Here is a 24,476-nt window from a genome sequence, read left to right on the forward strand (position 1 = left end):
ATTTTTAAGCAAAGGCATCTCAAACACATCCTTCAAATTTGCTAACAATATGTGCAGAATCAGAATAAACAGAAACTTAATTCCATTTATGTAGATATAATTCCCATTATAAACTTTGGGTTTGGGACTGCATTGGTTTTCAACAGTGAAACAGACTAGTTGTAGACAAAGGCCTTTTTGGAAAAACTAGCTAGTTTGGGGAGTAGAGACAGAATAAAATATTTTTAAAATAAATAAAATCTAGTCACCAGGGTAATGCAAATCAAACCTACCAAGAGATAACAACCATTACACGCCCAGTGGAATGGCTGTAATAAAAAAGGTGACAACAAATGTTAGTGAGGATGAGGTGAAACCAGAACCCTCAATCCGCTACTGGTAGTAAAGTTACAAAGAGTTGCCAAACAAACACAGGATTACCTTTTGACCCAGCAATTCTACTCCTAGGTATATATTCAAGAGAAATGAAAACATATGTCCACGCAAAAACTTGTACATGACTGTTAATAGAAGCATCATTCATAATAGCCAAAAAGTAGAAACAACCCAATGTCTACCAACTGATGAATGGACAAATTGTGATATATCTGCACAATGGAAGATTATTCAGCAATAACAAGGAATGAAGCACTGATTCATGCCACAGTATGAATGGATCTTAGAAACATTATGCTAAGTGAAAGAAACCAGTCATGAAAGCCCAACATATGGTATGATTCCATTGATATGAAATGTCTAGAATAGGAAAATACACAGAAACAGAAGGTAGTTTACTGGTTGCTTAGGGGTGGGGGAAGGAGGAATTGGGGATAATAGCTAAAGGGTATGAGACTTTTTTGAGGTAATAAAAATGTTCTAAAATTCATTCTGCTGATAGTTGCACAACTTTGAATGTACTAAAAATCACTGAAGTGTATACTTTATTTTTTATAAAATTTTATTAAAGTTTTATTGTTTTTTTGTTTCAAGAGAGATAGCAAGTGAGCAAGGAAAGGACAGAGAGAAAGGGAGACAGAATTCCCAAGTAGCCTCCTCACTGTCAGCGCAGAGCCCAATGTGGGGTTTGAACTCATGAACCGTGAGATCATGTCCTGAGCTGAAATCACGAGTCAGATGCTTAACTGACTGGGCCACTGAGGCGCCCCTAAAGCATACACTTTAGATAGGTGAATTGGATGATATATGAATCACATCTAATAAAGCTGTTAGAAAAATAAAATCACCAAAACGTTAGAATAACTGACAACCTATGCATTTGGGTTCAAATTACAGTCTTTGTCGTTCTTGGGTTGTTTTTTAAATCTCATGAGATTATTTTTAGAAAGAAAGTCTACATAGCATGGTTGTAAAAGAGCAAGGCTTTGGAATCAGACCTGGATCAGCTTGCGGCTTGAACACTTTAAAGCTGTTTGTCTTTGAGCAAATTATCTCATCTCTGGAAGACTCAGTTTCCTAAACTGTTGGGAATAATACCAGTCTCTTACAGATATTGTTAGAGGCCCATAGTAAGTGTGCAATTAGTGTTAGCCACACTTGATGATAAAACAACAATTGACCTCCCATTGGTGTGGTTATCTGAAACAGGGATAAACAAATCTTTTCTGTGAACAGGGCACAGTGCAGAATAACTACAATGCAGAGAAGATATTTCAACAAATATTTACAAAGTGGCAAGCACTCCATAGAGTGAGTTGGAGGTTGGGATTGGGGGTGAAATAAGATGTATCTCTTTCAATCCCCAGGAGTTTACTGTCTGCTAGGTGACACTGAAGGTAGAGGGTGCACCTCTCTGTACAGATTATTTTAATATTAGTATGTTTTTGAGATACGAGTTTTTTTTTTTTACCAAGGATACAGGAACAATAGGAGAGGCCAGTGAAAGGAATTCATGGGAAGGTACATTAGAGAAGATGACACTCAAGCTCACTATTGGAGAATGAGAAATTTTTGCTTGAAAAAGGCCAAAAGGCTTCCCTAGCAGCAAAAACAGCGCAGGCAAATGCCTAAAAAGCCTATTTATATGTCAGCTCTCAAACGCACATCTCCTACATTCCGGGCTTCTATATCAAGTGCAAGTTCAAAATCTTCACTTGGATGGCTCATAGACTTCTTAAACTCTCCCTCACAACGTGGTCCACTCACAGCTTTCCTCATCTCCAGTGATGGCACCTCTATCCTTCTGTTTGTTCCTGCCAGAATCCTTGGAGTTACTCTCAACTACTTCCTTTGTTTCATTCCCACAGTCAACTTGTCAGGAAATCTGCTTGGCTCTACCTTTAAAATACATGCAGAATCTGAGTTCTCAAACCTGTCACTGCTACCACCGTGGGTTGAGCCACCATCAGCCCTTGTCCACTTCTACCTGTGCTCAGGTACGTTCTCTATACAGCCCCCAGAGTGATCCTTTTACATAAAAATGCGATCATGATACTTCTCCGCCTAAAACTTCTATGGTTTGCATTTTGACAGAATCAAAGCTGGGATCCTTGCAAGGGCTGACAAAACCCTTCTATGATTTTTTGCCTCACACCTCCCTTTACCTTTCTATTTACTTATTCACCCTTGACTTCATTTGGCCCTCTGATTTTGGTTGGTCAAAGTAGTGGTTTACAGTTTTTTCTCTTTGCCTATGTACTACTGAAAAGGGAATAAATATAGCTAGGCAGGTGTTACAGTTCCTTGTTCTACAAGCATCCATTGTCTGACTCCTTGCTTGCTTAAGCATTCGCATACTTGCAGGACCCTGGCAGGCTTTGGTTGTCCTCCATATAGCCTTAGGAGGCAAATGTGGAGCCACTGAAGGTTTAAATAGGTCATATTTGCATTTAGATTGCTTGGCTTTCAGCATGGGGAAGGGATTTACGGGGAACTCCTCTGGAAGCAAACAGTGGACAAGGGACAAGTTAGGAAGTTTTTACAACACTCCAAACGGGGGCCTGTGCTAAGGCAATTGTTGTTCATGGGAGTGGAGAGAAGACTCCAGATTCCAGAAATGCTTCAATGTAGACTTGGCTAAGTACGGGGTTTCTGGCTTGAGTCCCTTGGAAGATGAAGGTACCACTTACTGAACATGGGATTTACCTAGAAGGATGAAATTCAAAGATAATGAATATGGAAAATGTACATATCCTTTTGGATATGTTGATTAGGAAGCATCCAAGGAAGAGCTACCACTGAGTAATGTACAGCAAGGAATTGGATTTAGGGTTCTTAGGCTCAGAGGGAGCCTGAGGTGGAAATCTGGTTGGTTGGGAAATGTTGAGTTGACATGACTTTTCTAAAAATCTCCTCCCCCTCCTCCTCCTAATCCTAATTAGAAGTATCGTTTTTCTTTTTTTCGAATTTCACTTTTAAACTCTCTGGAATACACACTATGGGCATACTCAACTTACTGTCCTTTCGTCACTGCCTCCTCGGGTAATTTTTAAAGCTTAGATGATATCTTGAAAACGCAGCAGTCGTAACCGACTGGAGCAAAAAATGTGGGGCAGATCTGGTTCCCAAAGCGCAGGAATATGTGCAATTTTCACAGCGAGGGTGAGGTCAGGTGCTGTGTGTGGCTCTGCCCTCCTTCAGTATCAAGAAAACTCCTGGGGCCCGACTCCCCTTTCTGCCTCCTTTTCTCAGGACCAGCTCATCAGGGCCGCTCTCCCGCCCCCATTCGCCCGCGGGTCCCTTCTCACTAGGAGACACCAAATTTCCTGGACGGGGCGGCCGGGATTTTGCTCGAGGGTCCAGGCCCGAGTCGCGGTCCCCACAAGAACGAGGCCCGGCGAGATGGGACCCTGCGCGGGGTCCCCCAGCCCCTGGCGGCGGCGCCCGCCCCCTGCCCCGGAGGAGGACGTGCTGCGGCGGCCCGCATTGTCTCAGCTCCATAGCAACTCAGCCGCGGCGGGGGCCACGCGCGCCGCTCTGCGTCGGCGTCCGCTCTGCGTCGGCGTCCGCTCCCGTCCGGCTCCCTCTCCCGGGGAGAGACGGGCGCTGCCCGGCGGTGGCGCCCTGAGGGCCCCGCGCGGGCGCCGGGCGCGGGCAACGGCGGCGGCATGCCGGAGAAGCGGCTCACCGCGGGTAGGTGCGGCGGCGGGGACCACACACCCGCCTCCGGACTTGACCTCTCCTCGCCCGGGCGCCCCCCACCGTCCGCGCTTTAGAAAACCTGGCTCCACTGCGCCTCTCACGTCGTTTTATTACGAACTTCCTCACCCCCCCTCTAGCCCCGACCCCCGTTTGCATCGCCTCGTTCGCACCGTCTTATTTTGTCTTCCTTAATTCTCCGTTTTGCAGCTGGAATAATGGAAGCCTACAAGGTTAACTCCAGGGTCACAGTGAATTAGTGACCAAGCTGGATTCCAGAGGCCTTTCCTCCCCCCTTCCACCTTGAATTCCAACTTAAAATTCAATCCATGTGCAAAGAATGAACAGAGGGCCAACATTTTACTGAGCTTGCCCACGTAGAAAGCAGGCCTAGGTGCCGTCTCAAATTATTTCATTTACTTTAAGAGGAAATCAGATTTGAGTGAGATAATGCCATATTTTATCTTGTTTCAGAGCCACCAGATATTACAGAAGAAGAATTTGTAAGTACCATTTAGAGGGCTATCTCCCCCTCCCCCCGTGGCTCTTTAAAAAGAGCAGATCATAGATTGTAGAAAAAAGCTGTAGGTTTTCTTTTCTCCTTTTTGCCAGATGAATGTAATAGAAGCTTTGGTTCGGCAACAATGGTGCTGAGTACAAGACCTTTTTACATTCTTTAACAGGTACATTTTTTAAAAAGAGGCCAATTGATTTTTATGGTGGGTGCTATTTATTGTTCAAGTTCTTTTACATAAATGACTTCATTTTATTTCTCTAAACTCTTTAATGACTCTGTGAGAGGAACGTTTTATCTTTGTGGTTTTACGGTGATGTGGTTGTGCAGTTGATTGATTGAAAACAAGTGGTCGGTTTATAGTTATAATTACTTTAAAAATGTACTAAATGGGTGAGCCTGGGTGGCTCAGGTGGTTAAGTGTGGGACTCTTGGTTTCGACTTGGGTCATGATCTCACGGCTTCATGGGTTCAAGCCCCACATCAGACTCTGTTGTGGCAACACGGAGCCTGCTTGGGATTCTTACTCTCTCCTCTCTCTACCCCTCCCCCACTTGTGCTGTGTCTGTCTCTCTCAAAATAAATAAACTTAAAAAAAAAAATAAAAATGTACTAAAAGTTCAGGTCAGACTTCTGGTGAGTAGTTAACAAGTACTTTGCTAAGTAGTACATTATTTACTTTGTCATTTAGGTGAGTGCTATATCTAGGATGGGTTCTATTGTAATTCCTGTTGTGTATTTAAGGAACTTGCCCAAAGGTAAACAGAGAGAGGAGGTAGCAGTGCCTGTTTCCCACTAAGGTCTGAGTTTGATTCCAACAGCTCTAACCACTGAAGGGGCCAAGGATAGGCTGCTCCAAGATGGGTCACTTTGGCATGAAGATTATTTTGGGTTAAAAAGTAGTTGAAACCCAGCAGATTCAAGAAAAGCTCCTAACCTCTCCCACAACAGCCTAAAAAGAATTTAGGTAGAGGACCTGCACCAGGAAGGGAACCATCACCACAAAGAACTACGTTATGATATGAACTAGGTGTGGTAGACAGGGAGGAACCTAGCAAGGCCTGTTTGATCAAAGTCCTCTAAGTCCCATGATTTCCAAGTGTCCCCAGGACACATTTGTTTACCAAACATTTACTCCTTTTCATTTTCCTCTGAATTACATTTTTTCCCTTTGAAGTCCCAGACCCGTGCCCCCTTCTTAGTTCAGAATGACCTATATGACTCATTTTGCCTGTCTTTGGAATTTCCATGTCTTGGTGAATTCCCCATATGTACACTGTTGAATCTGATCTTCTGTTAATCTGTCCCATGTAAATTTAATTCTCAGTCTAGCTGGAAGACCATGAAGGGCAGAGAAAAATTTTTCCTTCTCTTCACCATTTCTCAATGTTATTTGCTTATGTCCTCCGGTACTTATTTCTCTTCTTGGACAAGTATCTTATTTGCTTTTGGCTTTTTATTCAACAGACACCGGTGCTTCTATATCCACCGTGCAGTGCTAGATGCTGAAGATAAGTCTCAAAAAGCTTAGGCTAAGCTTAGGGCTTAGGCTATATCTGCTAACACCTTCCATTTTCACCCTTCCACACCGTTGGTCCACTTCGGAGAGAGACAGACAGACAGACAGACAGACAGACATCAGGATAGAGGCACAAAAAGCATGTCAGCAACTCCACCCATCTTCTCGTTGCCTTGGTGTAACCCTGTGTTGTAGCAGATTTCTTTAAGTTGCTTCCATAACTATTCTACATTCCAGCAGGAGGTCAGCATTTCTCGAGCCAATCAATCTTTCTTTTCTTTTCTTTTCTTTTCTTTTCTTTTCTTTTCTTTTCTTTTCTTTTCTTTCTTTCTTTCTTTCTTTCTTTCTTTCTTTCTTTCTTTTATTTTTTGGGCATTTTTTCATATTCTTTTTTTTTAAGTTTATTTATTTATTTTGATAGAGCCAGGGAGGGGCAGAGAGAGAGAGGGAGAGAGAATCCCAAGCAGGCTCTGCGCTGTCAGCATGGAGCCTGACGCGGGCTTCAGCTCATGCACTGTGAGATCATGACCTGAGCTGAAATCAAGAGTCTGATGCTTAATTGACTGAGTCACCGAGGCGCCCCTGGAGCCAATCTTTTCCATACAATTCCAGCATCAAGTCTCCGAGGGGCACTCAGCAGCATTGCACTTAACCATTTGAGCAGGCTGCTGACCTTTTCACGTCTTTGCAGCCATTTGGGAACTCTTAAGAGAAGGCTTTATTAGCTACCCCTTTTTTCTCTTGGTGTCTGTGTTACCACCATCTCCCGGTTCTCCCATCTGTCATGTCGACGTTCCCATTTCTGGCTTCTCTTTCTTTGCCCACGAAAGCGTTGACCTTCTTCGGGATTCTGATCTACAGGCTCTCTCTGGAGGACCTCTTCTTCTTCTATAGTTTTAGCCACCCTTATTTCACCGGGCTTCCAGATCTATACATCTCCAGCCTAGGCACCATTTCTGATTCCAGAACTCAATATCTGTTGGGTCATCAGGCACCTTCATCATCTGGATGTCCCTGTTTCACCTCCACAGTCACATTCCACACATATTTACCTCTGTTTTTCTTTTTCTTTTTTTTACATTTTATTTATTTTTGAGAGGGAGAGAGAGAGAGCGCGCGCACACCAAGTGGGGGAGGGGCAGAGAGAGGGAGACACAGAATCCGAAGCAGGCTCCTGGCTCTGAGCTGTCAGCACAGAGCCTGATGCGGGGCTTGAACCCACGGACCATGAGATCATGACCTGAGCCGAAGTCAGTTGCTTAACCGACTGAACCACCCAGGTGCCCCTTTACCTCTGTTTTTCAAGAGTGTGGTCAGGTGAACTTACCTCTCTGCTCCCCTGCGCCCCATGCTGTTTTTCTTCCTCTTTTTCTTGTTTTGGTGAATGGTACCACTGGCCATTCAGTCATCCAAGCCAGAACCTTTCTTCCCCTTTCTTCACCTCCTGCCTGCAATCATTTACCAAGTTCCTTTCATAGCCAGATATTTTTCTCCATCCTCACAGCTACTGTCTTATTTCAGGCCCTTATCCCTGGGCCTGGACTTTGGCAGTTGTCCTAACTGATATCACTGCCTCCAATAGTCCTTCTGTCGACTCCAATTTTTCTTGGCCTGAAGCTTAAAGTGCAAACTCCTGAGCATTGACTGTGCTGGATGATATTTCTTTGCTCTATCTTTACATTTTCCTTCTCCCATCCCTCCTACCCTGGCTGAAAGATTGTTATGAACTCTAAAAAAAATTACTGTATTACTTAATGACTCAGCTCTTTTATGAATCCTACTGTTTATTGAATGCTGACTACGTAGCATTTAACCTCAAAACAACTCCATTGGGTGGTTATTATCACCCACATTTCACAGGCGAGGAAGTTCAAGTCCACAGTGCTAACCAACTTGGCCTGAGGCCACACATCTAATAACTGGCAGAGCCAGAATGTCAAACACCTCCCTTTGGCACTCACAGTATTTTCTATATTACATGTGAATGTCAGGCAATGTGTCCCTATATAACTTTTCAGCCTTTTTAAACCTTCCTTCCCACTACTTTCTGTGTGGTAGATAATGTCATACTGTTTGGGGGATTATAGAGTATGTCCACATACCTTCTGCCCTGGCCAAACTGCCCTTCTTGCCTTTGCTGCAGAGTTCTGTCTTGGTTACCCTCCCCCTCTCTTTCCCAGTCTTGCACACCCTTCAGGGTCCAGTTCATCTCCTCTGTGAAACCTGTCCAACCTCAGATCATTTGGACTGCCTTTGAACTCTGTGCAGCTCGTGGTAGGGACCAGTTTGTGACCAGCTCCCCAAATTCATGTGCTCACCAAGCATTATCTGTAGGTGAAATAATTCACACCTTGTACATGCATTTACCTCTGTTTTTTCAAAAGTGTGAAAATATTTTTTCTTTTATTATTAATTTTAAATTGTTAATTTTAAAAATATTAAAATATTTTTTTCTCATTATTATTTATAGAAAGACAATGTGACAGAGCTCTCTAGGTTCCCTAAATCGATTCTACCCTCTTCCACAGTATATAAGAGATACACTGCTCTCCATTTTAGACTACATTTTCTAGTGTTCCTTACAGCTAAATGTGATTATGTAACCAAATTGTGGTCAATGGAACGTAAGCAGAAGTGTCGGGTCCTAATTCTGGAAAGCTGAGGTTTATAGAGATTAAATAACTCACCCCTAGGTCACACAGCTAGTACCTGGTCAAGCCATGGTTAGAATCTGAGTCACTCTGACTCTAACACTCACATAATGTAAAAGGAGAGAACATGCCGTTTTTCTTCTTTCCTGCTGGCTGGAATGAGGATGTGATGCTGGAGCTGAAGCAGTCAGCTGGGATCATGAGATCGAAGTGGTGTCCGGAGGACAGCAGATCCTCCATCATACGATCATAGGGACCTGAGCACCTGCTGTTTGAGAAGGCCAGTCCTGAACTGCTTTTGATTATATGAGAGAAATGAACTTGTATCATAAAGAGTGTTATTTCGTTTTTCCATTATTTAAAAAAAATTTTTTTTTAATGTTTTTATTTATTTTTGAGGCAGAGAGAGACAGAGCATGAGCAGGGGAGGAGCAGAGAGAGAGCGGGAGACACAGACTGGGAAGCAGGCTTCAGGCTCTGAGCCATCAGCACAGAGCCCGACACGGGGCTCGAGCTCACACACCTTGAGATCGTGACCTGAGCTGAAGTCGGACGCTTAACCGACTGAACCACCCAGGCGCCCCTTGTTTTTCCATTATTGACAGCAGAGTCTATACTACTATAAAGTGCTCCTATATTCACAGGAACTTTTTTCGTACTGTATTTTCTCCGTCAGTGCTGTAAAAAGTACAGTGCTGTTGTGGACATCTGTAAAATACGTTAACTCTTACATGAGATCTTCAGCCTCAAAGGACAGAATAACTCTGTTAGGATAAATCATTTGTGGTCAGGGACACATTGCCTGACATTCATATGTGAAATTTGCAATTTCGTAGCAAAACTGGCAACTATTACAGGGCTGGTACTATGTCTCAGTACATCTTCACGTTCCCTAGAGTGTGTAGTACGATGTCCAGAATATACTATTAGGTGATTAATAAATTTTGGTTGATGGATATCTTCATACGTGATAGTGTGATTTGTTTCACTTATTTTAATTTAATTTTATTATTTTTTTACTTAAAAACTTTTTAGAGTGTAGTTGACACGTGATGTCATATTAGTCTCAGGTGTACGACATAGTGATTCAGGTTCTTTATACGTTATGCTATACTTCACTTTTTTTTTTTTTGAAAAGTTTCATTTAATATATATTCTATAATTCTTTTTTTTATGTTTATTTATTTTGAGAGAGAGAGGGAGAGAGAGAATCCCAAGCAGTCTCCACACTGTCAGTGCAGAGCCCAACACGGGACTCCGATTCACAAAACCATGAGATCATGACCTGAGCCAAAAATCAAGAGTCAGATGCTTAACCGACTGAGCCACCCACTAGCCCCTATATTCTATATTTCTTAAACACCTCTCTGGTGGCATTTTTCTACTTTAGTATTTTTGTTAACTTTGTATTTGTTTGATTTTTGGTACTTCTGTTAGGGAAAATATATACACAAGAAATTTAATACACTATATTTTCTCCTTAGTTCCTCTGGGAGTATATTTTTAACTAAGCAATGTATGAATATTGTTATAAATACTTCAAATAATGAAAGTGATAAAGTGAATGCTTCTTTTCATCCCTTCCCTTAATCCAAACCTCTCTCATTTTTATATTCCCTAAAAACTGAAATATAAATCTGTCATAGCAAGAAAAGTAGAGTTCAGACTGCTTTATGTTACATTGGGATTTGATTATGTGTTAGGTATACATTGAGGAAAGTTTAAAGTGAGAGTGACTCCTAAATTATTTTTAGCTTTAAAATAGAAAATAAATTCATATTAAAGACTTAATTATTTGACTCTTAAATCCAAAATAATCATATTTTTTTCTTGTGCCCCCAAAACTGTTTGAAACTATGCAGGCGGGCATGTCATGACTCAAAACAGTCTTTGTAGAGTAAAAATTTTGTAGTTCAATGATTTCTTTTTTTTTTAAGATTTTCTGATATATAAAGCCCACAGTTTCATTAATTTTAAAAGCAGATGACATTAAAAAAAAAAAAAAGAAAAGCAGATCCCTTTATTTTTACCATCAAAACAAGAGGGACTGTACCTTCAAGCAGTATTTACGGTATTTAACTTATTAAGAAGGATATTCATTTTTAGCTAATCTTTTGCTCGTTCAGCTTCATATTATGCTGTCTGTATAGGTTGAGTGAAATTAAAGTCCACACAGAAGTGGCATTATATGGAAATGGTGGAGGGCAGGAGCAGGTAGACATAGGCACCATTCCTTTCCCTCGGTTCCCTCTCTCTTCTTAAGAGCGTGCACCACAAGTGTTTCCAAGAAGTCATTTGGAAACAGACAGGTCTTCAGGTCCTTTGGAAAGTGTTAGTCTGTTTGGAATTCTTCCATCTCCATGGAGTCCAGTTCTCTGGTTGGAATCGAATTTCTGATGCTTTCTGGAACTGCAGAAACTGCATTAGAAGTTCCACCAATAAGTTAGTGACCAAGCATATTGTTAAGCAACTCCTTGCACTTACAGCTTTATTAGGCACTACTGGGAACACACATTGTCCACTAGTATTCTCAAAAGTGGTATAGTTTCTGATTGGAGAGATGACCTTTAATGTGAAACAGTAAGAGGATAAGCAGTTTATGTTTAAGTGTGAATTTTGAGGTTTGAATCAAAAGTGCATTAGGACTTAGGGAAACTTTTTACCCATGGGTAAGGTGTGGGATGGGAGAAGAGGTGATACATTTTTTAAAATTTATTTATTTTTGAGAGAGCACAAGCAGGGGAGGGATAGAGAGAGAGGGAGAGAGAGAATCCCAGGCTGACAGCATGAAGCCCAATGCAGGGCTTCAGCTGATGGACTATGAGATCATGGCCTGAGCTGAAATCAAGTCAGGCACTTAACCCACTGAGCCACCTAGGCACCCCGAGGTTCTCTCTTTTAAATTAGAATATCAGGTTGTAAGGACCTTTGTACAGGGAGAAAGCCTTAGGGTATTTGGCCAAATGAACTGACTGAAGCCAAGTAGGTATGATTAGGGATGAAATTGGATAAAAGGGAACTGAGAGCTTCCTTTATCTTCCCCAGATCTTTGAGAATTTCTTCCAGTAGAGAGAGTGAGAACAGAAATCTGTTGCTGGGTAGATGCTGATTGAAATTTGTGGTGGTAACTCTTAGGAATGAAAGGAGGAGGGTCCATACTTCTGGTCTTTATTGCATGAGACACCCTTATTTTCTGCCTCCTTCATACACTACATTCATAATACAGTACAATTTTGTAAATCAGATGGGTCTGAGAAATACACCACGAGTTCTTAAATTTCCCCAAATGCTTTGATGGTAAGCAGGGTGCACTTTCAACAAGCCACCTTGTGGAGTGTGTTTCTCCTTGTGTTCTCCTTATCTGACTCTTTTCCTCTTTTTGTAATATCTCTCCTTTTTATTTTAATTATATTGTTTTACTAGAGTCTTTATTAGGCTACCAGTCTTTTCAGCTTTCATATCCTTAATGTAATCATTCAAGCATTCATTCAACAAAAATGTTGTAATTATCTATTATCTAAAAGCATTGGGAATCGAAAAAGTGAATAAAAAAGAACCTTTTTCTTCCAGAAGTTCACAATCCAGTGGGTGGGACGCGTAAACAGACAATTTTAGTGTGAAGTGTTAAAGGTTGTGATAGGGGAAAATAGGTGACCACTACTCTAGACTTTGGGGAAGAAAAAGGGTAGGCAGGAGAATAAGGCAAAAAAAAAAATTTTTTTTTTTCTAGGTAGAATAATCAGCATGTGCAAAGGTGTAGAACTGTAAAAAAAAAATGCTATGACTGAAGCATGGTGGTATGAGTTGAAGCTGGACAGCTGGGCAGTAGCCAAATTGCATTCATTATAAACTCTTTTTGTGATAGAAAAGGGTTGGGCGTTGGGGGGCAGGTAGATCTCTTGTATTAATTGAAATGTGATTAGAAAGACTGATTCATAGTGTGGTGTGGGTAAGGAGGGGTAGGGAAGATAAGATTTGGCATGTTATGGACAGCAGGGTGTAGCAGAGGTCCTAGGTCTGACCCTTAGTGGATGGGATCCCAGGGTAGTGGTCAGAAGATGATCACATGTCCAGGGGCTTATTCTAGAGGTGGTGATAGTGATTTGGGATCTGTCATTTAGTACACAGGAGGCTAAGAAGGCTGATCATCCATAAGGTGCCAAGAACCTTGATATTGTTTCCTTGTACGTAACTCCCCCCTCCATTTTATTGTGAAAAACTTTAAACATATGAGAAAGTTGCAAGACTTGTATAGTGAACACCTATATACTCACCACTAAGATTTCACAGTTATTAACGTTTTGCTACATTTGGTTTTATGTGTTTCTATCCTGTCCACCATGCCATCTATCCATCAATCCACTTTTTAAAAAAAAAAAAATTTTTTTTTTAACGTTTATTTATTTTTGAGACAGAGAGAGACAGAGCATGAACGGGGGAGGGTCAGAGAGAGGGAGACACAGAATCTGAAACAGGCTCCAGGCTCTGAGCTGTCAGCACAGAGCCCAACGCGGGGCTCGAACTCACGGATCATGAGATCATGACCTGAGCCGAAGTCGGCCGCTCAACCGACTGAGCCACCCAGGCGCCCCTCAATCCACTTTTAAAATATGTTTCAAAGTAAGTTGCAGGTATCCACATGATACATATCAACCCTAAACATTTCTAAGCAGGAATTTCTAAGCATGAATATCATAAACTACTGTTTTGTATTAGTTTGTGGGGTTCTTTTGTTGATGTAAAATTTACGCACAATGAAATAGAAAAAATTTTAAGGGGGGGGTGTCTGGGTGGCTCAGTCGGTTGAGCGGCCAACTTCGGCTCAGGTCATGATCTTGCGGTTTGTGAGTTCAAGCCCTGTGTTGGGCTCTGTGTGGACCCCGGAGCCTGGAGCCTGCTTTGGATTCATGTCTCCTTCTCTCTCTGCCCATCCCCTGCTTGTGCTCTGTCTCTCAAAAATAAATAAATGTAAAAAGGTTTTTAAAAAAAATTTTTTTAAGGGTACCATTTGATGAATTTTGACAAGTGTATCCAGCGATGTAATCCAAACATTCATTAATATATAGAACATTTCTATAATCTTAGGAAGTCTCTTCAAGCCTCTTCCTAATTTCTTTTGCCTCCACTCCCCTAAGACAACTACTGTCCTATGTTTCACCATAGATTAGTAGCATAGATTATAGATTTTACTTAGATTTAACTTCATATAAATAGAATCATACAGTTAATTTTCTTTTGTGCAAGTCTTTTGCTCAGCATAATGTTATTAAGATTCATCCATGTTGTTGAGTGATTATGGTGTGTGCATACCTTTTATTGTTGTAAAACATAAAATTTAATTTACCTGCCATTTTGAAGTGTACAATTCAGTGGCATCGAGCACATTCACACTGTGGTACAGTATTCCCCACTATCCACGTCTACAAGTTTTTCATCTTCCCAAACTGAAACTCTGTATTCATTAGACAGTAACTTCCCATTACCCCTCCCATAACTCCTGGTTACCATTATTCTACTTTCTGTCTTTACAGATTTGACTATTCTAGGTACCTCATATAAGTGGAATCATACAGTATTTGCCCTTTCGTGTCTGGCTTGTTTTACTTAGCATAACATTTTCAGGGGTCATCCATGTTGTTGTATGTATCAGAATTGCATTCCTTTTTTTTTTTTTTTTTTTTGAGAGAGAGGGCGCAAGTGAGAGAGGAGCAGAGAGAGAGAGAGAAAGAGAATCTCTTGAGAGGCAGAGAGAGAGAGCGAGAGAGAAGTGGGGCTCAGCTGGGGCTCGTGTTTTATATGAAGTGGGGCTCGAGCTCACCTGATGCAGGGCTCATGTTCACCCGATGTAGGGCTCAAACTTACCTGATGTGGGACTCTAACTGATGAACTGTGAGATCATGACCTGAGCTGAAGTTGGCCACTTAACCGACTGAGCCACCCAGGCGCTCCTGAATGTCTTCTTTATAGAAATGTCTATTCAAGACCTTTGCCCATATGAAAAATTTGGATTGTTTATCTTTTTCTTGCTTATCATGTGTATGATTTGCAAACATTTTCTCACATTCTGTAGGTTTTTTCACTTTCTTAAGAGAAGGTTTTGATGCATAAAATTAAAAAATTTTTATAAAGTCCCGATTTATTTTTTCTTTTGTTGCTCATGCTTTTGGTGCAATATCTAAGAATCCACAGGCAAATACAAGCTCTTGAAGATTTATCCTTATTTTTTTGTAAATATTTTGTAGTTTTAACTCTTATGTTTGGGTCTTTCATCCATTTTGAGTTAATTTTTGTGTATGGTTATAAGGTCAGGGTCCAACGTCAAGGTCAGAGTCCAACGTCATTAAGTTTTCTTAGCACCATTTGTTGAAAAAGAATGTCCTTTCCTCACTGACTGGTCTTAGTATCCTTGTTGAAAATCATTTGATCATGTATGAGAGGATTTATTTATGGACATTATTCTATTCCAGTAGTCTGTGAGTCTGTCTTTATGCCATACTGTTTTGATTACTTTAGTTTTATAGTAAGCTTTGAAGTCAGGATATAGGAGTCCTCCAACTTTGTTCTTTTTCAAGGTGGTTTTGGCTATTTAAGGTCCCTTGAAATTCCATATGAGTTTTAGAATGAGTTTTTCTTCCTTTTTTAAAATCTTTATTATTTTTTTAATGTTTATCCACTTATTTTGAGAGAGACAGAGAGAGAGACATGGGAGGGGCGGGGGGTGGGGACAGAGAGAATCCCAAGCAGGCTCCACACTGTCAGCACAGAGTCCAATGTGGAGCTTGAACCTACAAACCATGAGATCATGACCTGAGCCAAAACCAAGAGTCAGACGTTTAACTGACTGAGCCACCCAGCCACCCCTAGGATGAGTTTTTCTATTTATGCAAAAAAAAAAAATAAATAAAAATAAAAATAATGTTATTGGGATTTTGGTGGAGATTGTATTAAATCTGTAGATTGCTTTGGGTGGATTGTCATTTTAACAATATTGCTTCCAATTCATGAACATGGTATGTCTTTCCATGTACTTATATCTTCTCTAACTTCTTTTCAGTAAATTCTTTGTAAATGGAATTATTTTCTTAATTTCCTTTTTGGATGTAGGTAACTTTTTAATATCAAGTTTTATAGTTGAAATGACTGTATGCAATTACTAATCAAGACTTTTTAATGGTGATCCCTTATAATTCTTGAATAGTCTCTATTGGTAAAAAACTGTATCACCCAATAAGAGTTAAAAATTTTTAGACAATTTTTGTAACCATTTAAAATTGCAAGAGTTGAGATTAACATTTAATAGTTCTTTTTTTCATGACAAACACAAAGTTAATATTTCTTAGGATAAAGAAATAGATTTAGAAATCAATAAAATGTGGGGTGCCTAGGTGGCTCAGTCAGTTAAGCATCTGACTTCAGCTCAGGTCATGATCTCACAGGTTTGTGAGTTCAAGCCCCAAGTCAGGCTCTGTGTTAACAACTCAGAGCCTGGAGCCTGCTTTGGATTCTGTGCCTCCTTCTCTCTCTGCCCCTCCCCTGCTTTCACTCTCTCTCTCTCTCTCTCTCTCTCTCTCTCTCTCTCTCAAAAATAAATAAAAATAAAAATAAAAAGAAACAAATCAATAAAATGTTTCATATCAAATATTTCAAAGTAATGATGAAAGTCTGTGTTGCAGGATATGCATACGTTTTTTGACTGATCACCTTATATCTAGCTTGGATACTACTACAGGCATACATCGGTTACCAGTGGACAGAAATATCTGATATATGTGAAGGCAGAGATTTGGAGCTGTCATCTGTAGCCTTCCAGGATCTCCCTTCCCCCTTTCCTCCAAGCTGTCAGCACCGTTGTCTTGTGCTGTTTTCTTGGACATCTAAAACAAGCTCTTCTGGGAGCTCCATGGGACAGTGTATGCTCTGCACATAGCTAATAAATCTATGTCCAGGGGCTTGAGCAACTCGTTGGCTTTGCTCAGTGTCTTACAGAGGAGCAGTGGGTGTGGAATGTGACTCATAAATCACTTTATCCAGGGGAGGAAGATGGACATGAGGAGTACCAAACAAGGTTGCTCACAACCTTGAGTCACCATCCTGGGAGCCCCAGCCATCCCTGGCTGTGCCTGGTTGCCTTGAAGGCTGAAGAGGTCCACTTTCATTTGACCCGTTGAACTCCATTGTCTTCCCCTAGTGAGAAGCTCTGGTCTAGTGATTGGCTTGTTTCGAAAGGAGAAAAGAAAGATCATGTGTAATTTAGGAAGAAACAATAAAAATAGGTGCATCCTGATGGCTGTAATTTTTGAAATACGGTCTGTCTTATTCACTGACTGATGATAGCATTCTTAATCTAAGGTGTGTCAGTATAGGATTCAGCATTGGATAGTAGATGAATAGCTTTGGTGTAATGTGTGAATGGCTTGAAATGAAGTTGGAAACATGGATTATTTTGCTACTTCTGCCATTAGCTAACCGTGATCACTTTTACTGTGTTTTGATTTCCACGTTGCTTTGCTCATGCATTTTTCTCTGTGCTTCGCATTGTTGCTTCTCATTTATGTATTTCTAATTGTAGAATTGAAGTTACTTCAAATGCCATTTTCTCCACTTGAGTCTCTTCTAATTCCTCCTACCAGATAATATCGCCTTCTTTTGAGAGGAAACATTTAATACTATAATTTTCTTTTGGCATGTATCATATTCTTTGGTGGACTATGGTTTATGTCTATGTATATCTTACTTCATCTTCCTTGTTTACAAGGTCTTCTTTGTATATCTTGCCTGTTTTAGAGTGGTGAACTAATTGTAGTTTATCTGATTTGAGGGCTCAGCAAAATAAATTCTTAAGCAAAAAATTTTTTGTCTACCATAATTAGCCAGCACATATAAACTATTTTGCTTAACCCTCTTTCAGGAAGAAATTTGAGAAGTCTGGACTAAAAACGGAAAAGCTGACTTCACTTTCACAGATGGCACACCTGTAATACATGAAAAAACAGGTTTCAAGTGTGTATTCAATTCTGAAAAAATGTTCCTACCTTCCATTGCATCATTCAGCAGAGAATCTGTGCTGCAAAGTTTGCAGTCAGGTTCATGGAATGATGTAATGGAGGAATTGATTGTAACTCAGTTTTCTTCTTGATTGTGCCATTAATAACCATCACCAGTTTATTGGTTATTTGGAATATATTAATCCCAAGCATGGCGACTTAGTTCATTTTAATACAGCCGTGTGACTAGATTGTGGAAACTTACAAAGAGTAAGTTTCTTTAGATCAAGGCCTTTTTTAAATGAAGCGTTTTGAGAATAAAGTGTTTATGAAGATCCTTAATAAATAAGGATAGATAAATAATACGTAAAGGGTTTCATAAAGATCCTCATTGGCTCACTGATATGACAAATTATCTGAACATGTTGGACTAGAAGCTTCAGTGGGAAGATACACTCATTTATTTAGAGACGTGCAGGCCTTCCCGTTGAAGTGCAACAGGAGAACTGAGTCGGCACTTGGAGGCCATGCTTATTTCCCTTGCAGAACTTCCCTGGTAGCAGCAGAAGTTATGATATTTCATATGGGGAGAAAGCAAGATACAGCTTCAGAAAAGAAATACAGATTTTGATGTTTGTGAATACTTGGAGTTTCTATGGTTGGAAATGCAAACCTGAGGATGTGACTGAACGCCAGAGAAATGCCCTATCGGTGTGGTTCAGTTTCAGGGCACCTGAGGTTGCTGGAAGCAAACTGTTCACCAGGTAGGGCAGTGCTACTTGATGAGGGTTTGTCGACCAGAGCTGCCTGAAACTCTCATCAGTCCTTGTTGAGATGAGTTCAGAAGTCGAGAGCAAACATGTAAAAACTTTATGGTATGTTGACAGAGTCTGTTTGTATCTACTGAATTTGGTAATAAACCATTGGGCTTTTGTATTTGTATCTTTTATTTTATTTTTCTAGTAATTCATTCTTATTGTATTTTATAGGTTATTTGTCTGAAACTTAGGGAACACACAAAACAAAACAGCTACTTCATCATAGATAGTTTGGAACTCATTGAGTTACAATCTCTGAGAAGGGTGAGGCAACTGGAAATGAATATATGCGTCTGAGGATTATCTAGAAATTTATGGCCATATGACTGGCCATATTCTAGCAATATTTAGGTGCACCTGACTCTGTGAAATGCACATTCTGTTTGATAGGTAAAATTTAAAAATAAGGTGCTATTTTAGAAAAATTAGTAAGGGACAGTACTCCCTTACTGTTATTAATTAAAATACTCATGCTTCCCATCTGAGGATTTTTGATCATGAGCCCAGTAGTACAAAATTTGGCCACCCTTACTGTGGGACAGTGCCCTCCATCTAGGAGATCCTAAAAATATTTATTAAATTCAGTTGATTTCTCTTAAGACTTAGCAGAAAGTAGATAGTTCACTAAATAAAGTCCAGAAAATTAAAGTAACTTTGAAAGGTAAAATTTGAAAGCTTATTAGCTGTATATCACCTCTACCAGCCTTGCTCTGCTTTGTTAAATCTTCGCCAGTCAGAACTTTGAGAATATATTATTGAGGTACCACTATGAACGTAGACGGTTTATGAGATGCTAAGTGTGTTGTTGTTTTAATCAGTTGAGATTTTTAGTAAGCTAAATCCTTAGTTTTAAAGTTCAGATTTTTAGTACGTTCCTTGATGTAAATCCTGTAAGTGGTTATTTATAACTCTATACTAATTGTACTACAAATACTTAGAGAAATTACCCTGCAAAATCTATTTTCCAAGTCAATATGCTAGAGTATCTTCCTTACACTGCAACACTATACTTCAACAAATTTTAAAAATTGGCCAATATAAGAAGAAAATAATCAGCCATATGGAAATAATAGCATTGTGTCATATTGTCAGCTTTCATGTTAGATTTGCAAAGTGGAAATATAATTATGAATAACAAAATAAACACATGTACTGTATAGCAGAGTATGCCATGATATGCTTTTGACACAATGGAAACAATTGCTAATAAAATAAGGTGTTTTATTTGGAAGAGAAAATTTGTTCTTGGCAGGGGCTTTCCAATTTTGCCAGTTTTAAAAGTGGCTATGTTGGTGGGTGAGATAGTTATGGAAAAAATATATACAATCTTTATGCTTAGAACACATGCATTGTCAAAGTTTCTTCATGCAAATTACTAACTGTCAGATTACTAAAGCTGTCTCATTCTGGGGAGGAGGCAGTAGAATATTTTCTTTACTTAGTTTATCACTTCCATTAGGCAATTTAAGAAATTTACATTCTGAATTTCATTTTAACTTCAAACACGGTTCTGTCTTTATTGATTCTGCCATTATTGTAATAAAATATATTTAATATAATAATATAAATAAATATCATATACATAAGCGTATAAAAATACGTCTGTAGGAAATTTACCTTGTGTTGAGTTTTGTACTATATTTCATTTAAGTGCTGTGCTATATTTTTCATGTGTTCTGTTTTCCAGCTAGGCATACTGACAAAATCTTTTAAGAGTGTGCTCCATTCTGTTTTCTTCTTTCTTTCCTCCAGAGATTGTAGCACTGTGTTCTATTTATAGTGAGCACTTGCTGTTGACAGACTGAAAAAGATCTGAGGATCTACATTATAATCTTTTGATAAGCAGAATTAGAGAATAATATTGGCAAGTTTTAAAACATCTCAGTATAAGCATAATATTGTGTTTTATATTTTTTCAGGAAGATTCTTTGGCAACAGATGATTTCCTTGTGGACTACTTTAATGAATTCCTAAGCCTTCCAGTGAGTATATTTTTATGTTCTATGGAATATATTATCAAAGCAAAATATTGTAATCACTGGATTATTTTATAAGGTAACTTTATGAAGGATAATCTCTTTCAGAATTATTAATGAAAAGTAAAGTTTGTATCTTTTTATGGAGTTAATCATTTGGGTTTGAATCATATTTGGAAATTACTGAAGAAAGCTGCATCAGTTGTACAACAATAAGAGTGAATGAATGAATGAATGAATGAATAAGAAAGCTGGAATTTTTAAAACAATTTTTAAATGTGTATTCATTTTTGAGAGACAGAGAGAGACAGAGCATGAGCTGGGGGTGGGGGCAGAGAGAGAGGGAGACACAGAATCTGAAGCAGGCTCCAGGGTCTGAGCTGTCAGCACAGAGCCTGATGTGGGGCTCGAATTCACAGACCATGAGAACATGACCTGAGCTAAAGTTGGATGCTTAACCAACTGAGCCACACAGGCACCCTGAAAGCTGGAATTTTTCTAACCATTAAAAGTATTTTGTACAAAAAATAATAATAAAAATAATAAATGTGGATAAACTAGAAAAGAAGTATTCTGTACAAAATCTGATGTTATTGTATTTGGCACTGTTTCAGGCTTTGAACAGAGGTGATAAAGACAAAATATCAAAAAAAAAAACTGTATTTCTTGACTCTAGGCAATTATTGTCATCCTTTTGTACAGATATTAAAGTGGAATTTGTGTCTAAGTTAACTAGAATTTTATATTAATAGTAAATAAGACATAGGTGGATGCCAAATAATAGAATTTTAGTCTTTCAGAGCATTGACTGATATACTTAAGTATCAAGGGGGTTGGGGAAAGTGAGATGGAATGCATAAAAACACTTACAGTGCTTGGCAAATAAAGTTAATCAGGAATTTCAAATAAAAGAGAGATAAAAGGTTTTCATTATTATACAAATGCAAAAACTTTTTTCATTAACATATTTACCAGGGAAATTTTGGAATATAAAAATGTCACAAGTAATTTTAGAGGGTGTGGGCCATAATATGTTACTTTTAATTAAAATTTTAAAACTTATTTTAAATTTAAATTCTAGTGCAATTTTGGCTTCAGGAGTGAAATTCAGTGATTCTTCACTTACCTACAACACCCAGTGCTCGTCACAACAAGCGCCCTCCTTAGTACCATATCCCGTCTAGTCCATCTCCCACCCACCTCCCTCTAGTTTGTTCTTTATCATTAAGAGTCTCTTGTGGCTTATTTCCCTCTCTTCTCCCCTCTCCCTTCCACATATTCATCTATTTTGTTTCTTAAATTCCACATATGTATGAAATCATATGATATTTGTCTTTCTCTGATTGACTTACTTTGCTTAGCATAATACATTTTAGCTCCATCCACATCATTTTAAATGGCAAGATTACATTCTTTTTTTGATGGCTGAGTAATATTCCATTGTGTGTGTGTGTGTGTGTGTGTGTGTGTGTGTGTGTGTATTTATATATTTTTATGTCATATCTTCTTTATCCATTCGTCAGTCAATGGACATTTGGGCTCTCTCCAGAGTTTGGCTATTGTTGATAATGCTGCTATAAACATTGGGTACACGTACTCCTTCAAATCTGTATTTTTGTATCCTTTGGGTAAATACTTAGTAGTGCAATTGCTGGGTCTTAGGGTAGTTCTGTTTTTAGTTTCTTGAACCTCCAGAGTGGCTGCACCCATTTGCCTTCGCACCAACAGTGCAGAAGGATTCCCCTTTCTCTGCATCATCGCCAACACCTGTTGTTTCTCCTGTTGTTAATTTTAGCCATCCTGACAGGTGTGAGATGGTATCTCATTGTGGTTTTTATTCATATTTCCCTGATAATGAGTGATTTTGAGCATCTTTTTATGTGTCTGTTAGCTATCTGGATGTATTCTTTCGAAAAGTATCTATTCATGTCTTCTGCCCATTTCTTAATTGGATTTTTTGGTTTTGAGTTTGATAAGTTCTTTATAGGTTTTGGATACTAACCCTTTATCAGATATATTGTCTGCAAATATCTTCTCCCATTCTGTAGGCTGCCTTTTTGTTTTGTTGATTGTTGTTTTTTGTTTTTTGTTTTTTCCTGTGCAGAAGCTTTTTATCTTGATGAGGTCCCAATAGTTCATGTTTACTTTTGTTTCCCTTGCCTTTGACAATGTGTCTAATAAGAAGTTGCTCCAGCCAAGGTCAAAGATGTTGTTCTCCTCTCGGATTTTTATGGTTTCCTGTCTCACATTTAGGTCTTTCATTCATTTTGAATTTACTTTTGTGTATGGTGTAAGAAAGTGGTCCAGTTTCATTCTTCTGCATGTCACTGTCCAGTTTTCCCATTTTCCTTTGTTGAAGAGACTGTCTTTTTCCATTGGATGTTCTTTTCTGCTTTGTTGAAGGTAAGTTTAGCATATAGTTGTGGGTCCATTTCTGGGTTTTCTATTCTATTCCACCAAACTATGTGTCTCTTTTTGTGCCAGTACCATACTGTCTTGAAGACTACAGCTTTGTAATATAGCTTGAAATCTGGAATCATGATGTCTCTAATTTTGTTTTTCTTTTTCAGAATAGCTTTGGCTATTCAGGCCTTTTTGGTTCCATACAAATTTTAGGATTGTTTGTTCTAGCTCTATGAAAAATGTTGGTGGTATTTTGATAGGGATTGCATTAAATGTGCAGATTGTTTTGGGTAGTATAGACATTTTAACAATGTTCTTCTAATCCACGAGTGTGGAATGCTTTTCCATTTCTTTGTGTCCTCTTCAATTTCTTTAATAAGTGTTCTATAGTTTTCAGAGTGTAGATGTTTTATCACTTTGGTTAGGTTTATTCCTAGGTATCTTATTGTTTTTAGTGCAATTGCAAATAGGATTGATTCCTTGATTTCTCTTTCTGCTGCTTTGTTTGTGGTATATAGAAGTGCAACAGATTTCTGCATGTTGATTTTGTATCTGGCGACTTTGCTGGTTTCATGTATTCTAGAAATTTTTTGGTGGGGTCTTTTGGGTTTTCTACATAGACTATCATGTTGTCTGCAAATAGTGAAAATTTGACTTCCTCCTTGCCACTTTGGGTGCCTTTTCTTTCTTTTTGTTGTCTGATTGCTGAGGCTAAGACTTTGAGTACTCTGTTAAATAGTAATGGTGAGAGTGGGAGTGGGCCATGATATGTTGAATCTCTTAAAGCCTAGCCACTGAAGATGTCTTTTGAAGAGACAGTACTAGATGCACCCTCTTGCCTAGATTAGTTTTTGCATGTATGTATGTATCTATGCATGCATGTTTGTTGTTTTGTCTTATTTTCCTTTTTCCAAAAGAATTTGTGGTCTCTCCCCCATTTGGCACAGCCAGGCCTCTGGATCCATTATGGGGGTTAGGCTGAGACACCAATCACCTCTCGTTTTCCAGCAACAGGCCCGAGTGATGGTACAGGATACCTCATGGGTTCTTGTTTGGTCTGATTTTCTTTTTCTCTTTCTTTCTTTTTTTTAAATACTCATTTATTTGAGAGAGAGAGAGATAGACAGACAGAGTGTGAGCAGGGGAGGGGCAGAGAGAGAGGGAGACACAGAATCTGAAGCAGGCTCCGGGCTCTGAGCTGGCAGCAGAACCTGACATGAGACTGAAACTCATGAACTGCAAGATCATGATCTGAGCCGAAGTCAGACACTTAACAAACTGAGCCACTCAGGTGCCCCTGTTTTTTTATTTTTAAAGTTTATTTATTTTGAGGTAGTGTGTCCCTGTGTGTGTGAGTGGGGGAAGGGCAGAGCGAGAGAGGGGGAGAGAGAATCCGAAGCAGGCTCCACGCTGTCAGCACAGAGCCTGATGCAGGGCTCAAACTCATGAACTGTGAGATCATGACCTGAGCTGAAATCAAGAGCCCAACGCTTAACCAACTGAGCCAGCCAGGTGCCCCTGGTCTGATTTTGCAACT

General features: G+C 39.4%; 1 protein-coding gene across 1 annotated transcript in view; it reads left to right on the forward strand.

Moving 5' to 3' along the window:
• The first annotated feature begins 4,028 nt into the window (after positions 1-4,028).
• RGS22 (regulator of G protein signaling 22) overlaps positions 4,029-24,476 on the forward strand; it is a 144,392-nt gene continuing 123,944 nt past the window's right edge. The window contains 3 exon segments of the mRNA XM_030304390.2: positions 4,029-4,068; positions 4,549-4,577; positions 20,480-20,542. Of these exon segments, the coding sequence (XP_030160250.2) occupies positions 4,044-4,068; positions 4,549-4,577; positions 20,480-20,542 (117 nt within the window). The 5' untranslated portion in view covers positions 4,029-4,043.

This window comes from Lynx canadensis, chromosome F2 (assembly GCF_007474595.2).
Source record: "Lynx canadensis isolate LIC74 chromosome F2, mLynCan4.pri.v2, whole genome shotgun sequence".
NCBI lineage: Eukaryota > Metazoa > Chordata > Mammalia > Carnivora > Felidae > Lynx > Lynx canadensis.